General features: G+C 56.5%; 1 protein-coding gene across 2 annotated transcripts; it reads right to left on the bottom strand.

Annotated features, from left to right (window-relative positions):
* Positions 1-131: 131 nt before the first annotated feature.
* On the bottom strand, positions 132-12,534 carry DNAJA4 (DnaJ heat shock protein family (Hsp40) member A4). 2 transcript variants are annotated; one of them, XM_041752015.1, is made up of 7 exons: positions 12,252-12,533; positions 7,880-8,060; positions 6,368-6,472; positions 5,329-5,556; positions 4,195-4,425; positions 1,838-1,938; positions 132-1,749 (listed from the first exon to the last, which is right to left on the bottom strand). In XM_041752015.1, the coding sequence occupies exons 1-7, from the start codon at positions 12,381-12,383 to the stop codon at positions 1,534-1,536; spliced, it is 1,194 nt and encodes a 397-aa protein (XP_041607949.1). In that variant the 5' UTR covers positions 12,384-12,533; the 3' UTR covers positions 132-1,533. The 2 variants fall into 2 exon arrangements, with proteins under 2 accessions (XP_041607949.1, XP_041607950.1); XM_041752016.1 differs by lacking the exon at positions 1,838-1,938 and having other exon boundaries at positions 1,586-1,749; positions 12,252-12,534.
* Between the last annotated feature and the right edge of the window lie 1,024 nt (positions 12,535-13,558).

The following is a 13,558-nucleotide window of genomic DNA, read 5'->3' as shown; positions in this document are numbered from 1 at the left end:
CTGCCTGTATGCCTGATGTCTGCACGTACCTTCACCCTAGGTAGGAGTGCCTGTCCAGCAGCATGAGGCAGGCTGGCACTTAACACCCTCATTGGACCTCAAGAAAATGTCAACAGCCAGAGCCATTCATCTCAGACCAGCTCAATTTTAATTCTGAGGTGACAAAGATGCAGGTGGAGTCAGTTTTAAGAAACATCCTCCAAATCCCATTCCTGCCACCAGGAAGGAGCTGAAGGTAATGCCACCCCGTCAGCAGTAGCTGTGCGGCGGTGATCAGGAAGTTGTGGTATAGACAGGACACCCTGGAGTTATGGTCCCATTTGTAAATGGGTTTGCACACAGGCTTGGTTGGAAGAATAGGTTTTAGGGCTGTCCTGAACAGCAGGCACTGGGGGTTACCTATTCTGAGCAAGTGGTGCCTGCCTGCCCACACAGTCCTGCTGGAGCCTGGTCCCGCGAGCTGGCTCACCCTGAGTGTGGGCCTGTGGGGGCCCCTCAGCCCTACTGTGGGTGGCCCTGGTCTGCATCAAACTTGCAAGTTCTGCAGAACCAAGAGAGGGCGGGTCTGACGAGTGACCCCTTCTGTAGCCCAGCAGCTTCTCCCAACTGCAGTGGGAAGGAAGGTACCAGTGACGGCTAAGGGCTATGATGACCCTACACGTGAGCTGTGGCCACTTGCTGGGAGTAAAGCGGTGAGGACCGTCCGTCTGGGCAGGCAGCCCGTACCATAGTGCACAGCATTGGCTAGGCAGTGTGCTCACCAGAACCACGTCCCCTCAGCAAGAAGCCCTTTGTTCCATGGCCATGTAGCCAGAGGAACCATCTGTCGAAGGGAGCCAGATCTGGGAGGGGGTGCCTTCCCAGACCAGGCTGCTCCTGTGGCTTCCATTGCTGCCCTGAGGCTATGGAGCACTTGGGGGTGTCCTTGTCTTTACAGTAAGCACTTTGGTGGGAGAGCAGTGCAAAGGCTGCCAACAGAAGGTCATCACAACCACAGAGGACAAGGTGTGGGGTCAGCGCTTTGTAGACAACACTGGATTATCCTCCCCCCACAAGGCCTGGAAGCTTCCAGGACAGATGATCATACTCCCCCCCCCCCCCCCTTTTATGTGGACCAAGTGCAGGCCACAGCTGTGCTTTTGTCTTGGGGGAGGTTCATGAAGAATCTAGATTCAGGACCATCCCAGCAGCAGCCCCGGGAGGGGGGCAGGGAAGCCATCCAAGCCGGAGGCCAAGCCTAGGGGTCTACAAATAGCTGCCCTGGTGGTTATGGCAAAGCCACTGGCGCTTCAAAAGTATCCTGAAAATGTAAATAAACATTCCATATGCAGACTAGAGGTGATTTACACTTGAAACATTTAAATATAAAGCTGTAACTTAAGTGACAACCAAAAGAAAAAAAAAAAAGACGACTCAGCAACTGAGAAGGCTGAACACACACACAGGACACCCCAGACACGAGCCCACTAGGTGATGCCATTTTCATTGTGCCAACTTTATGCGCAGGGCATGCTAGTCCAGCTGTCTGGCCCCTCACGCTGTCTGGCACTGCACCCCAGCACGTGGCCCGTCCTCATCCTCCTCGTAGGCCTCCCTGTGCTGACGCCAGTTCTGCTCGCTGGGGTTGAACTCCTTCAGCTCCACCTGGTCCATGTCATCTGTGACCCTGACCTTCTGCCGTGGGGGCAGCAGGGCCTCCAGCTGAGGAAGCTTGTCTTGAGGAAGCCAGTGTTTCTCAGGGAAGATGACCTGTGGAGGGTGAGGTGGAGCTAGGTAGCGGCTGCCCCTCCCAGGGAGGCATGCCTAACACAGCCCACGACCACCATCTGGAACTTACTAGAAACTGGATGATCAGAGTCCCCTTCTCCAGGGGCGCTTTGTAGATGGGCATCCCTTCATTACGCACACACCTCAGGTCCCCGTGCTTTATCACCTCGCCTGCCGCAGAGAAGGGTCAGTTATGGAGCAGAAGACGGGAGTGGCCTGGTGACAGACCCTGCTGGGGGGTGAGGGGAAGCACCCCGGGCAACGTGCTGGCCCCTCCAGCACAAGGTAAACCACTCTGAATGCCGACCAGACCAGAGCACTGGAGCCTGGGAGCTGCAGGTGGTCCAGCCTGCCTTCCGGCACTGCCCACAATGTACGTTCTAAAGGCATCATGGGGTTTAGGCCCCTGAGCTCCAGGGTTCTGGCCCACATCTAAAAACATTGTCTCCCCACCACCACCCTGAAAAAGAAAGGGCGCAAGGGTCTCCAGAAGCTAGCTCCATGCAGAATGAGGGTGGGGAGGGGATGCCCAGCATGGTTGCTCCATGGCCTGCCAAGGGAAAGGTGCCGAGGACCCTCTCTGGGTCGTGAGCGGCAGGGTCCTACTCGGTGCAGGGCCTTCAGCCTCAGAGCCTGTGGCCGTCCTATGGGCTGGAAAGTTCTCCCATCTCTGTCCCTATGCCTCATGCTTCTGCCTCTACTTCAGAGGAGGCTGGGAAGATACACGCATGAGGTCCTCCAGCAGTTCCAGGTACCTGCCCGCCCCCCCCGACCCTGAGTCTCAGCCCTCGGCAGCAGACAGAGGAGGAAGCAGCAGCCAAGCAATAAGAAGCCCAAATGAGAAGGTGAAGGGAAAGGACAATAAATGAAGGAGGAGGAGACTACTCCAGTGGAAGGTTCTCTGAAGCCTTGGCCATTCCCTGTCATTACATGAGGAGGTGGGGTCTCCTCTGCCCCCCATCACTGACCAGAGCCGGGCTGCCCATCAACTGGCCAAGGAGGATGAGCCATCCTAAAGCTGCACAGACGCCAGCCTGCTTGTACTCTCAGCACCACGGTCAGGGCTAGGGCCCCAGGAGCAGGCCTCGACCTCACACTCATGACTGCTGCCCAGGGCTTCAGGGGGGCTGTGGCCCCCAAGGCCCCCACTCAAGCAAGCGGAGGAACCAGGGACCTTGTGAGGGCTGAATTTCATGTTTTCATGAGAGTGGCATGTTACCCTGCCATGTCCCCTCATGTCGGTGTAGACGCACGTGGCAAAATGAGAAAGTAGGTCAAGTGTTAACAACAGGCAGATCACGTACTGTGTTTATCATTACAACTTCTGGTTTGAAGTGGTTTCCAAATAAAAAATTAAAGAACTCTGATCAAGGCTTGGATATAGAATCCGTATCATTTTATGTCCAGAAAAGGAAGAAAGCGGAGGGAAAGAACAGAGAGAAGCAGCAGAGGGAACGAAGCCACAGAAAGAAGCCAGCAGGGAGGCAGGCAGCTCAAGATCCGCTCAAGCTACCAGCCACTACCGCCCCTGGAGAGGCAGCGGGCATCCCCACCCACCCTAAACCTCAGATGCCTCAGCAAGCTGCTCCTGACCCTGTCAGGGAGCCTGGGTATGTAGCCACCACTACCACCACTGTCCAGATGTGTGCTGACACGGATGAGTCATCTCTGTGCTACCTAGGGACTGCTTCAAGTTCACACACCCCCCCCTTCTGCCGTCCTCCTCCGGCCCCTCCCGGCAGGTGCTCCGCCTGGCCCCCGGGGGCGTGTGCAGGTGAGTGGGTCTGCATGAGCAGCCAAGGCTGAGTTGACAGGCAACGTGTTCTGAGGAAAATTCTACTTTAAAATATCCCTGATTGGGGGGGCGGGGGGGGGTGATGCCTGGATGGCTCAGCGGTTGAGCATCTGCCTTCAGCTCAGGGTGTGATCTCAGAATTCAGGCTCAAGTCCACATCGGGCTCCTTGCAGAGAGCCTGCTTCTCCCTCTCCCTGTAGCTCTGCCTCTCTATGTCTCCCATGAATAAACACATAAAAATATTTTTAAAAATAATAATAATAAAATAAAATATCCATGATGGGTAATGAACAGCATGTGAGCTGGGGGGCACATGGGGAAGGTGGCACTGCCACCATCTGTTACCCCTCACGTCTTACCAAATTAATTTTTAAAAGTTTGAGTTAAATTGGCAGGTTCCAGGGAGAGCACTGGACACCAGGATTCCTGTGGGAGGCTCTTTCCCCTGACTCTGAATTCTTTTCTCTAGAATATTTAAAACATTCAGAAACTTCTCAAGTCATTAGCAATGACTCAACTCAGAGAAGACGAAGTCTCACTACTGTCCAGTGCGAAGCCAGGCCAGCAGTCAGCCATGTCACACACAGCTGCCCTTCAGCACGACAGCCACAGACACGCCCCTGAAACATTACCTGACTTCGATGTAATAACGAGGATTCGGTCGTCCAGCGTTTTTATCGTCTTCTTGAAGCCACAGAGGGCTTCAGAAAGCTGAATTTTCATTTTCATGATCAGGTCGTGGCCTCGCCTCTGAAAGACACTATGATCCTTCTGATCAAGTACAATTATGACATCGCCAGGCTCCAGCTCAGGCTCCTGATCTCCTTCTCCATGAAACAGTATCTTTTGCCCATCTTTCATACCTATGAGACATCATCCTTTCTGATTAGCATTTCTCTCTCTTAAAAAAAAAACCATACTTTCTACAAAGCTATGAAGATGGCACACAGTCCTCTGAGGGCTTTTACTCGTCAAACCTCCCAACCTCATGGGCACGGGGACCAGAACAATAGCTGGATCGCCAAGAGAAAGAGGCCACGCCTCCCCCGGCACACAGCCCCTTGGGTGGCTGCCACACCCGCCACTGCACGCACGTGGTCACCACCCACTGATGCTGCACACATGGTGCAAGGCTCTGGGGGTGTGTACCAGAATGCTTAAACAGAAGTCCTCTAAGGATGCCCGTGTTGGTTTGGGTATTGATTTGTGTACTTTGGTCTCATCTCTCACGTAGAACATAGTCACCAGATTAGGAGCCCACAAAATAATCCAGAAATACCTGGAGAACCACTAACAATGAGCAAGGCCTTAAAATGACAGTGTCAGCAGGATGGAGAGCAGGGGAGGGCTGTACGTGGGGGAATCCCGGCAGTCGGGGGTCACGTGTAAAGGAAGGAGCTCTCCAGCCAGTGAACGGCCGAGGTGGTCAAGAAAAAGATGCCCCGTGACTCCAAGGGGATGGCTTGAGGAGGATGGGAGGGCACTTAACCAAAATCAAGGTCAAGCACCTTTGAGGGCACTGAAAAACCTTCAAAATGGATCATTTTTGATCTGGAGGCAGCAGACTGCAGCAGGCAGACTGGGCTGGTGATGGGGATGGCAGTGAAACCAGGTGGGGAATTGGGAACAGGAGGGCTGGGGCGCACTCGGCCCCGTCCGGATGTCTTGCCCTGCGTCCCACATCCCAGAGGCCTGACGTGTGTACCCCACAGTCAGCTGCCGGAAGCACTCCCAATAGTGTGGAGTGCTAAGCTGTGTAGCCTCACCTTTCTCGACGTGTACCTCGATAATCTTCTTCTCTCGGATCACCTTGGCACCACTGCAGCTCTCACAACGGTCCTTGGGGTTGATACGCTCGCCCTGGCCCTTGCATTCAATGCACACGGTCTGGATCTGCTGTACCATGCCCGGCCCGATCTGCTGGATGTGGATCTGCATCCCGCGGCCCTTGCACAGAGGGCACTTCTCCACGGACCCCTTCTTCCCGCCAACACCTGGAGGGAGGTGCGGCAGGAGTGAGAGCCGGGCTCCTCTGCAGACAGCCCGTCCCTCTGGGTGCCAGGGCAGGGGTTTGGGGCCCTGACATGGGACCCCCAGGATTGGAGCTCTATTTATAGGTGTGGAAAGCAATGCACAGAGTCTGGATGATTCTAACCAAGCAGTAACATCCAGATGTTAACACATGCCTCAAATGTTTGTAGCTTTGGCCATGCCCAGCCAAATGCATTCCTTGAGCTTCACAAGCGATGTCGTCTCCCACCCCTGCCTACAGGTAACCGAGGGGGCTGGGCTGAGAGACCTGGCGTGGGGCAGCCCAGCTCAACCAACTCAGGACGTGTGTCTGAAATCACCAGACATGACTTTTCTTGAAAATTCCTATTTTTAAAAACTGTGTTAGTTACATTTACATGGAGTTACATTGAGTCAGGGACAGTAAACTATGGCCAGCTGCCTGCTTTGTGAATCAGGCTTTACTGGCACCCAGGCACATCTGCTCATTTGTGCCAACAGCCGCTAGGGACCCTGTAGCCCCTGGACCTGGAACACTTCCTATCTGGCCCCTAAGTTGGGTGAACTATCTCAGGTTTCTAATGTTCAAAACAATGATCAACATGTTAAATGTCAGTCCAAAGAAAAAGCATACAGGGCAAATTAAGATTCAGCCCTTAGGCTACCTGTTTGCATCTGTTTGACCCTTACATTTGAAAAGATACACAATTCTTTTTCTCTGAATTAGAAGACAATCAGAACTTTCTAGATCTAAGGGATCACAGCTATAGGACTCCTTCAAACATTAATTTTTACCTTCACATTTCTCACAAATTACATTTTTCTGGAGGGCCAACTTCTTTGTCACTCCATTATACAAATCTTCCAGAGTTACAGACAACTGATGTACGACGTTCTTGCCTTATGGAGGAGAGAGACACAGTTAGTACCACAGTGGACACTAGGGGCCATGGAAAATCCCGCCTGCCTGAGGCCTGAGCCCTAGCTGGGGAGCCACGCCCACACTCCCTTCCCACTGGAGGTGCTGCTTCAGCCCCACCCGCCTCCCCCAGCCGTGAGAACAAATGCCCTTTGTAGTGAAGAGCTGGTTATTCGATCATTTATAGAAGTCAACAGTAAGACTTCCCATCTCCTCAGAACAAACCTGAGAGTGATGGTGGGGAGGGGAGGCCCCCAGCAGGGCCATGGGTCCTCCCCAGGAAAGCAAGCCCTTCCTTCCCTCAAAGATGGTGTGACCACCAGTCTGGGAACTTTTAACCGAAACTCTTCCCTGAGCCTCATGCTCTGTAGCTCTGCACGGTTGAGCCTTTATGTAATCTGTGGTCAAGTGGGGACTCTGCTGACACCTGATCTATGGACCCTGCATCTTGGGGCTCCAGGCCAGGGTCAGACAGCCCACAACTGCCCCTGGGGCTCACACTGTCATGGAGACACACTGTCCCCATTTATTTGCTGTTAACCTGGAAAGACAACTGGACTCAGTATGAAGCTGTCCACCTCAAGACCCAAGCTTGTAACTGTGTCCCTGTCAATTGTCCGAGCCGGCGACACAGGGGTCATGGGGCCAGGGCTTGTCCTCGTGATCAGCTGATTATCCGCACCCTGTGTTCAAGACTGGATGGCCAAGCTTCTGAAGCTCAGAATGGATTATAATGTGAGAACAAGTACCACCTTATCCATCCAGGGCCCCAGGATTTTAATAAGCTTGGCTGGCTGTCTAGTTTCCAGGTCCATGGTAACCTGGGGGAAACGGTGACTAGAGACCACTACCTACAGCCAGAGGGGCGGCTCCGGGCCGGCAGGAGGGAAGAGGTGGGGAAACCAACCCCAGAACAAAGGCCCTCACCTCACCCCAGGGGGTAATGCTGCCAACCACGACTCACACTCCAAAGACACAGGCGGGTGGTCTCTTACAAAGATGTCCCCACATAATGGCTTGAATTCCATTCTCTGGAAAATCTGAGCAGCCCGAGAAAATGACACACACTGCAGAATGCCAGCCAGAAACTGCTTACACGGGCGCAGGGCAGGAGGTGCCATGATGTCCCATAGGATGTGCAAGGGCCTGACCCCAATAAGGGAGAAACAGGACAAGCTCCCCTCCTCCTCTCTGCTCGCCACCCCATCTGCTGCCTCTCAGGTGGCATCTGCAGGTGTCAGGTGAGTGCATCAGGTGCTAGGAGGCTCCGGGTAGCCTGGATACCACAGAACGGGGAACCACTTACAGCTGAAGGTCCACCCTGATTCCAGTAACATGTAGGATTTTAAAACTATAAAACTTGCTTAGTGCCTTTAAAAAGCACTTACCTCTTCTCTCTCTAGCCATCCGTCCCCCACCACCAAAGAACATGTCAAAGATGTCCATGGGCGAAGAGAAGCTGGGGCTGCCTGAGCCTCCTTCCTTAATCGCCTGTTCACCACCCTGGTCATAAATGTCCCTTTTCTTTGGATCTGAAAGCACTTCATATGCCTGGGATATAAGCTTAAACTTTAAAGAGAGAGAGAGAAAAAAGAAAGAAGATTTGAGTTTCACTGAAGCAATCCACGGCGAGAAATGCAATGATGGAGGTACTCCGTACCCCAACACCCAGACCAGCAGGCCAGCCCGTGTGCTCCCCTCACGGACAGGGACCGAGGGCCAGCATTGCTAAGGAGCCAATGAACACAAGAGCGTGCGCCATGGCTGTGAGGAATGGACACTCCTCCCTACCTCAGCTGCCCCGGACAGGAAGCCAGAGGCAGTCAGGCCAGGCCAGGGCTTACCCCAGGCTCCCAGGTGTGGCCGCTAGCCTTAGGGACACAAGGACTACTTCCCCAGTTTACCTGCGTGAGACGCCTCGTGCACACCCCCACCCGGTCTCCCAGCTCAGTTAACACCAACACCAACACCTCATTTCCTGTCCCTCTCATCTGTCAACACATCCTTCTGGCACTGCCTCCCAATGCTGACCTCCAGCACCCTTACACACAAAATGCCCCACATGTCGCACTCACGCTAAGTGTGTCACCAGAATCCAGTTGTAAGAAAGGTATCAGAAAAACCAAATTAAAAGACATTCTGCAAAACTAAAAGAGAACAAAGTGCAGCATGTGATCCAGGACTAGGGAAAATCACTACAGGAGACATTGAAACAACCAGAGAATGTGAGTTTATTCCTTGATGTTCAACTTCTCCAACGTGCTAAGTGGACTGCGGTTACATACAATGGGGTTTTCACAGGAGAAACACAACTGAAGTGTTTCGGGGGACAGGCTATAAGGCCTGCAAGCATAACGAGAGGCTGGTGAAGCAGAGGCTGCCCCTGGTTACAGCGTGAGGTGCTCACTGTCCCACGCCCACCTCTCCTCCAGGTACATGAAGGTTTTAAAGTAAAATTAGAACACAGTCAGCTATCCCTAATCCACCCCTTCTCGCCACTCCACCTACCCAGCCTATGGAGGCCACCAGCTTGCACCTACATCACAGCCATAATCCCAACGGCCTCCCACCTCCTCAAGCCCGTCTCCGCTGAGCACACTGCTGCCATGGTGGGCCACCAGTCCTCTGACCCAGGTCCCAAAGGTGGTCTGTGGCACCAGAGTCCAAGCCGGGCCTCGCTCTGGGCCATGCGGCCAGCCCACCACCTCACGCTCCCTGAGGCTTCCGTGAGACCCCCCCTCTCCCCCCGCCCCACGGAGTCTACTTTGAGCTCAGCTTCGTCCACTGCTGTGTCCCAGGGCCTAGAACAACGTTTGCGTGTGAAAGGCAGGTGGCAGATATTGTCAGGTGAATGGCTCGATTCTAGAGGAATATGGGCAGAAGGTTCTTGGCCCTGCAGAGCCGTCTGCAGTCTGTGAGAATAGCCCACACCACCACTGGCTCCGTAAAACAGGAAAAAGTGCTCTGAGAAAGCAAATACGGAAATTCAACAGAGCAGCTAGGTTTTCTCTTGTATTACAGACTCCTGAGAGAGATCGAAATCTGTAATTCATCAATAATAAGTAAGACCTAACAAGTCCTCAAGGGATGTCAGAATCGGACTCTTGTCCGTGACCTGCACCTGCTCCCTATGCCTTAGACTTCCTGCTGAGAGTCGGGGCGCACATCATGGACCAGATAAATACACTTCTCAAGAATTTCCACTAGAAACACTCCCCAAATACTCTGGTCAATCTAGGAAGCAAAGCAACACCATGTCACTTGGGGGTTCATCAGAGGAGCGTCTCCCCCAGGGTCAGGGCTCCCACCAGCATGAGCAGGTCTGGCCCACCTCTGAGGCACCAGAATTCCAGAGTCTAATCTGGGTTCCGGCCTGTACCCTGTCCTCTAAGCTGAAAATCCACACCAGCTCACCTTTCAGACTATGATCATCTGCCAGGGGACCTTAATGAGATCACCGTTCAGCCAGGAAAAAATGACTTTGAGATGATGTTGTAACTTAGAAGAGGGTTTGTGATAAAATATTAGGAGGTAAGAAGGAAAGCTACCAGGATGACCATGCAGGATCAACCACCTGGAAAAGGCTGCCTGCAGAGAGGCACAGGAAAAGCCACTGGGGGATGTGTACATGGGGGGTGGTTCTCTAGATTCTCATATTTCCTGTACTGTAATCCTCTCTTTTATGATTTTTTTAATGACTTTTAACTTGAAAATGTATTATTCAGACTAAAAGTTACAGTGAAATTGGTCAAAAAAACCAAACTCATCTCAAGCTGATGAGGGTAACAGCCAAGAATATGCCCCCAGCACGGCCCCCAAAGGGGACTGGCCTCCTGACCCCCTGCCCCGGAATCCTGCAGAAAAGCAGCGTAGAGGAGGTTAAGTACAGACTCCGCGGAGCACCTGACAGCAAGCACGGGCTGCTGAATGCTTAGCAACCCAGGACAACAGGGCACAAAACAAAAGCCAGCACCCAGAGCTGGCTCACTTGCCTCCCGACAGAGGAAAGTACTGAATCTATTTTTGAAGAGACATTAATAATACAGTGACAACCTTAGGAGGGAAAAAAAAAAAAGTTGTGCCGGTTCTCCCCATGACAAGTGCAGGAGAAAGCAGCAGTCTACACCGTGCGCCCAGCACACAGCAGGACCAGAAAGTAGGGATCTGGTGAGTCAGTGAGTCTCCTGTCAGGTTTCTATGAACTGCATCCCCGTCTTCTCACCCCCCTTTGATTTGCAGCCCCATGGCCGCTGGGCTCCCAGCTTCCCTCCCAAACGGTCTGGGTACCGAGTCTGCTCCTCCCGCACAGTGCCCCTCACTCAGCCAGCCTGCACACATCCTAGTGCCAGCACTACGAAAGCCGGACAGCAGGCCCTGGCCGCCACCAGGGAGGCGAGGACGGGGCCAGAGGCTCTGGGCAGGGGTCAGGGCAGCCCGCTGGAACCCCCACACTGATGGCTTTCGTGCTTCACGAGATGGGGGGGACATGACAAAACCCTGCCTGCTCACCAACAAGAGCCTCACTTAGGTGACAGGGTTTGGTGCCCGGCTCTAAAAGGTTGAAAACAAACCACACGGCCCCTGCCACAGGTCTGCACAGGGCAACACCTACAGAAATGCTGTTGAGGTCAAGCCCAAGTTCTAGAGCACAGACCCACTCCACGTGCACATGCACAGCCCTGAACTTCGGAGACGTGACCTGGAACAGGCTCAAGCGGCCTTCTGAGTGTCACACCAGAAGCCTGGACGTGCTCCCCTCGCGGGAGATCCTCACCATCAGGCTCCACCGCCCCTGCTAGCAGTGCGCAGAAAGCCAGGGCCTGTGAAAGCTACAGTAAGCCCTCTAAATATAGAGGAGAACGCGAGCGAGCAACGCGCAAACGTCTCACAGGAGAGCATGTTACATTTGTGACAGCCACGCTCGGCACATGTGGCTAAATATAAATATGCCATCATGGCAGGCAGCAGCCACCCCTCCTGCAGCAGGCGGCTCCTCGTGGAGAGTGAACGCAGGCTGGCCTGGTCTCCAAGGGTCTGGGCGCCGGACGGCGGCTTCCCCAGCGGCCTGGGTGTCAGTGCTGGCCCTGTTCCAGGAGCCTCCCCACCACCACTGAGACTTCCAGAGTTTCATGAGAAAGTGGCAGACAGTGGACAGAGGGCTGGGACTGCCCGCAGCTTTCCCAAGACTCAGTTTAGGTCCTGCCAGTCACCACTCAGGCTGGCTCTGCCCCCTGCAAGGAACATTTCATTCAGGTCCCCGTTAGACAGGGTATTTCCAGGCTCTCGGTCCTTAGAATCAACTGTGGGTCATTTGTCACAGAAAACGTGAAATATTCCTGCAAAATGATGCGTCGGGGTAGAGATCTGTGTGTCTGTTTCAAAACTAGGATTTTTCAGGGCCTGACGACCTTGACCCCGCAAGACCCAGGCACACAAACCACAAACGGAATCGGGTCCGGCCATCGAGCCTGACCCGGCTTGCCCTGGTACTGGCCCAGGTCCGAGCAGCTCGTCCCCTGGGCTTCTGCATCCAGGGGAAAGAACACAAAATTCCCCCCAGCACAGCAAGTGCCTGACTTCTGCCGGCCGCGCCTCCGCTTGTGGGGGGAGGGCGCCCCTCCCCGGAGCTGCCCCGGCCGGCCCCGGCCCACCCGCGCTGCACCGGCGGCCGTGGGGCCTGCACACTGGGGCGACGCGACGCGGGGGTCACCGGGGTCCCAGGGCCCGCGGTGACCCTGACCCCAGCCCCCCACCCCGCACCTTCTCGCCCTCATCCGGGTTCTTGTCCGGGTGGTACTTGAGCGCCAGCTTCCGGTAGGCCTTCTTGATCTCCTCGGGGGACGCGCTGGGCTTCACCCCCAGGATGTCGTAGTACTGCGTCTCCTTCACCATCTTGGCCCTGCGGGCGGGCGGGGCGGGCGAGGCCGGTCAGTGCGCCCCCGACGACCCGCCGCCCGCCCGCGCTCCCGCTCCCGCTCCCGCTCCCGCTCGGGCTCCCGCTCCGCCGCCGCCGCCGCGGGCCCCGCCGCACTCGGCCTCCGGCTCCTCCGCCGCGGGTTTTATTCGGCGCCGGCGGAAGGTTCCGCGAGGAGACAGTGACGCCACAGAGGCCCAGAACCTTCGCGGAGGTTCCGGCGGCGCCCGGCGGGCGGCGGGAGGGGTGGGGGAGGGGCGGGGAGGGCGGGGGAGGGGCACCCGAACCAGGACGCCGGGCCTTGGACACCCGACCCGCGGACCCCCGCCCCTGAACCCGGTCCCTGGACCCGGGACCCCCGACACCTGACCCTGATCCCAGACCCTGGACCCAGGACCCCAGACCCTGGACCCGGGACCCCCGACACCTGACCCTGATCCCAGACCCTGGACCCCGGACCCCAGACCCTGGACCCCCGGACCCCGGATCCCAGACCCGGGACACCCGACCCGCGGACCCGGTCCCTGGACCCCCGAGCCACGACCCGGTACCCCAGACCCTGGACCCGAGACCCCCTGACACCTGACCCTGATCCCAGACCCAGGACCCCCGGACCCCGGGACCCCGGACCCCGGATCCCCGACCCGGGACACCCGACCCCCGGACCCCGAACCTGGTCCCTGGACGCGAGAGCCCCGCCCCGGACCCCGGGGCCCCGGGACCTTCCCCGCTCGAGGACCCCCGCCCGGACGGCCGACTGCCGGGTCCTCAGCCCGCCCCGCCCCGCCCCGCCCGCGCGACCCGCCGCTCACCCCGGCTCCTCGGCCGGCGGCTCCTCCGGCTGCCCGTCCGACTCCCCGGAGCTCCAGCCCTGGCCGCCGCCCCGGGCCATGTTGGGGAGCTGGGAAGGGGGCTTCGGCGAGGGGGCCGCCCTGCGCCCAGGGGCCGGCCCTGCCTCCGCGCGGGTGCGTGGGGGCCGCAGCCGGACGCCGGACGGCCCGAGGGGTCGCGCGGGCGGGAACCTGCCCCGAGGGCTGGGGCCCGGGGAGCCGCGTCCGCGATCGCGGGGCGGCGCCCGGGGTGTGGCGGTCCTCTGTGCGCTCACGGCGGGGGCGGGGGACGCGGCCCCGAGGGCTTGGGCGCGCGGGGCGCG

This window comes from Vulpes lagopus, chromosome 4 (assembly GCF_018345385.1).
Source record: "Vulpes lagopus strain Blue_001 chromosome 4, ASM1834538v1, whole genome shotgun sequence".
Classification (NCBI taxonomy): Eukaryota; Metazoa; Chordata; class Mammalia; order Carnivora; family Canidae; genus Vulpes; species Vulpes lagopus.
The sequence above is the reverse complement of the archived record's forward strand: the minus strand, read 5'-3'. Positions and strand labels throughout refer to the sequence as shown.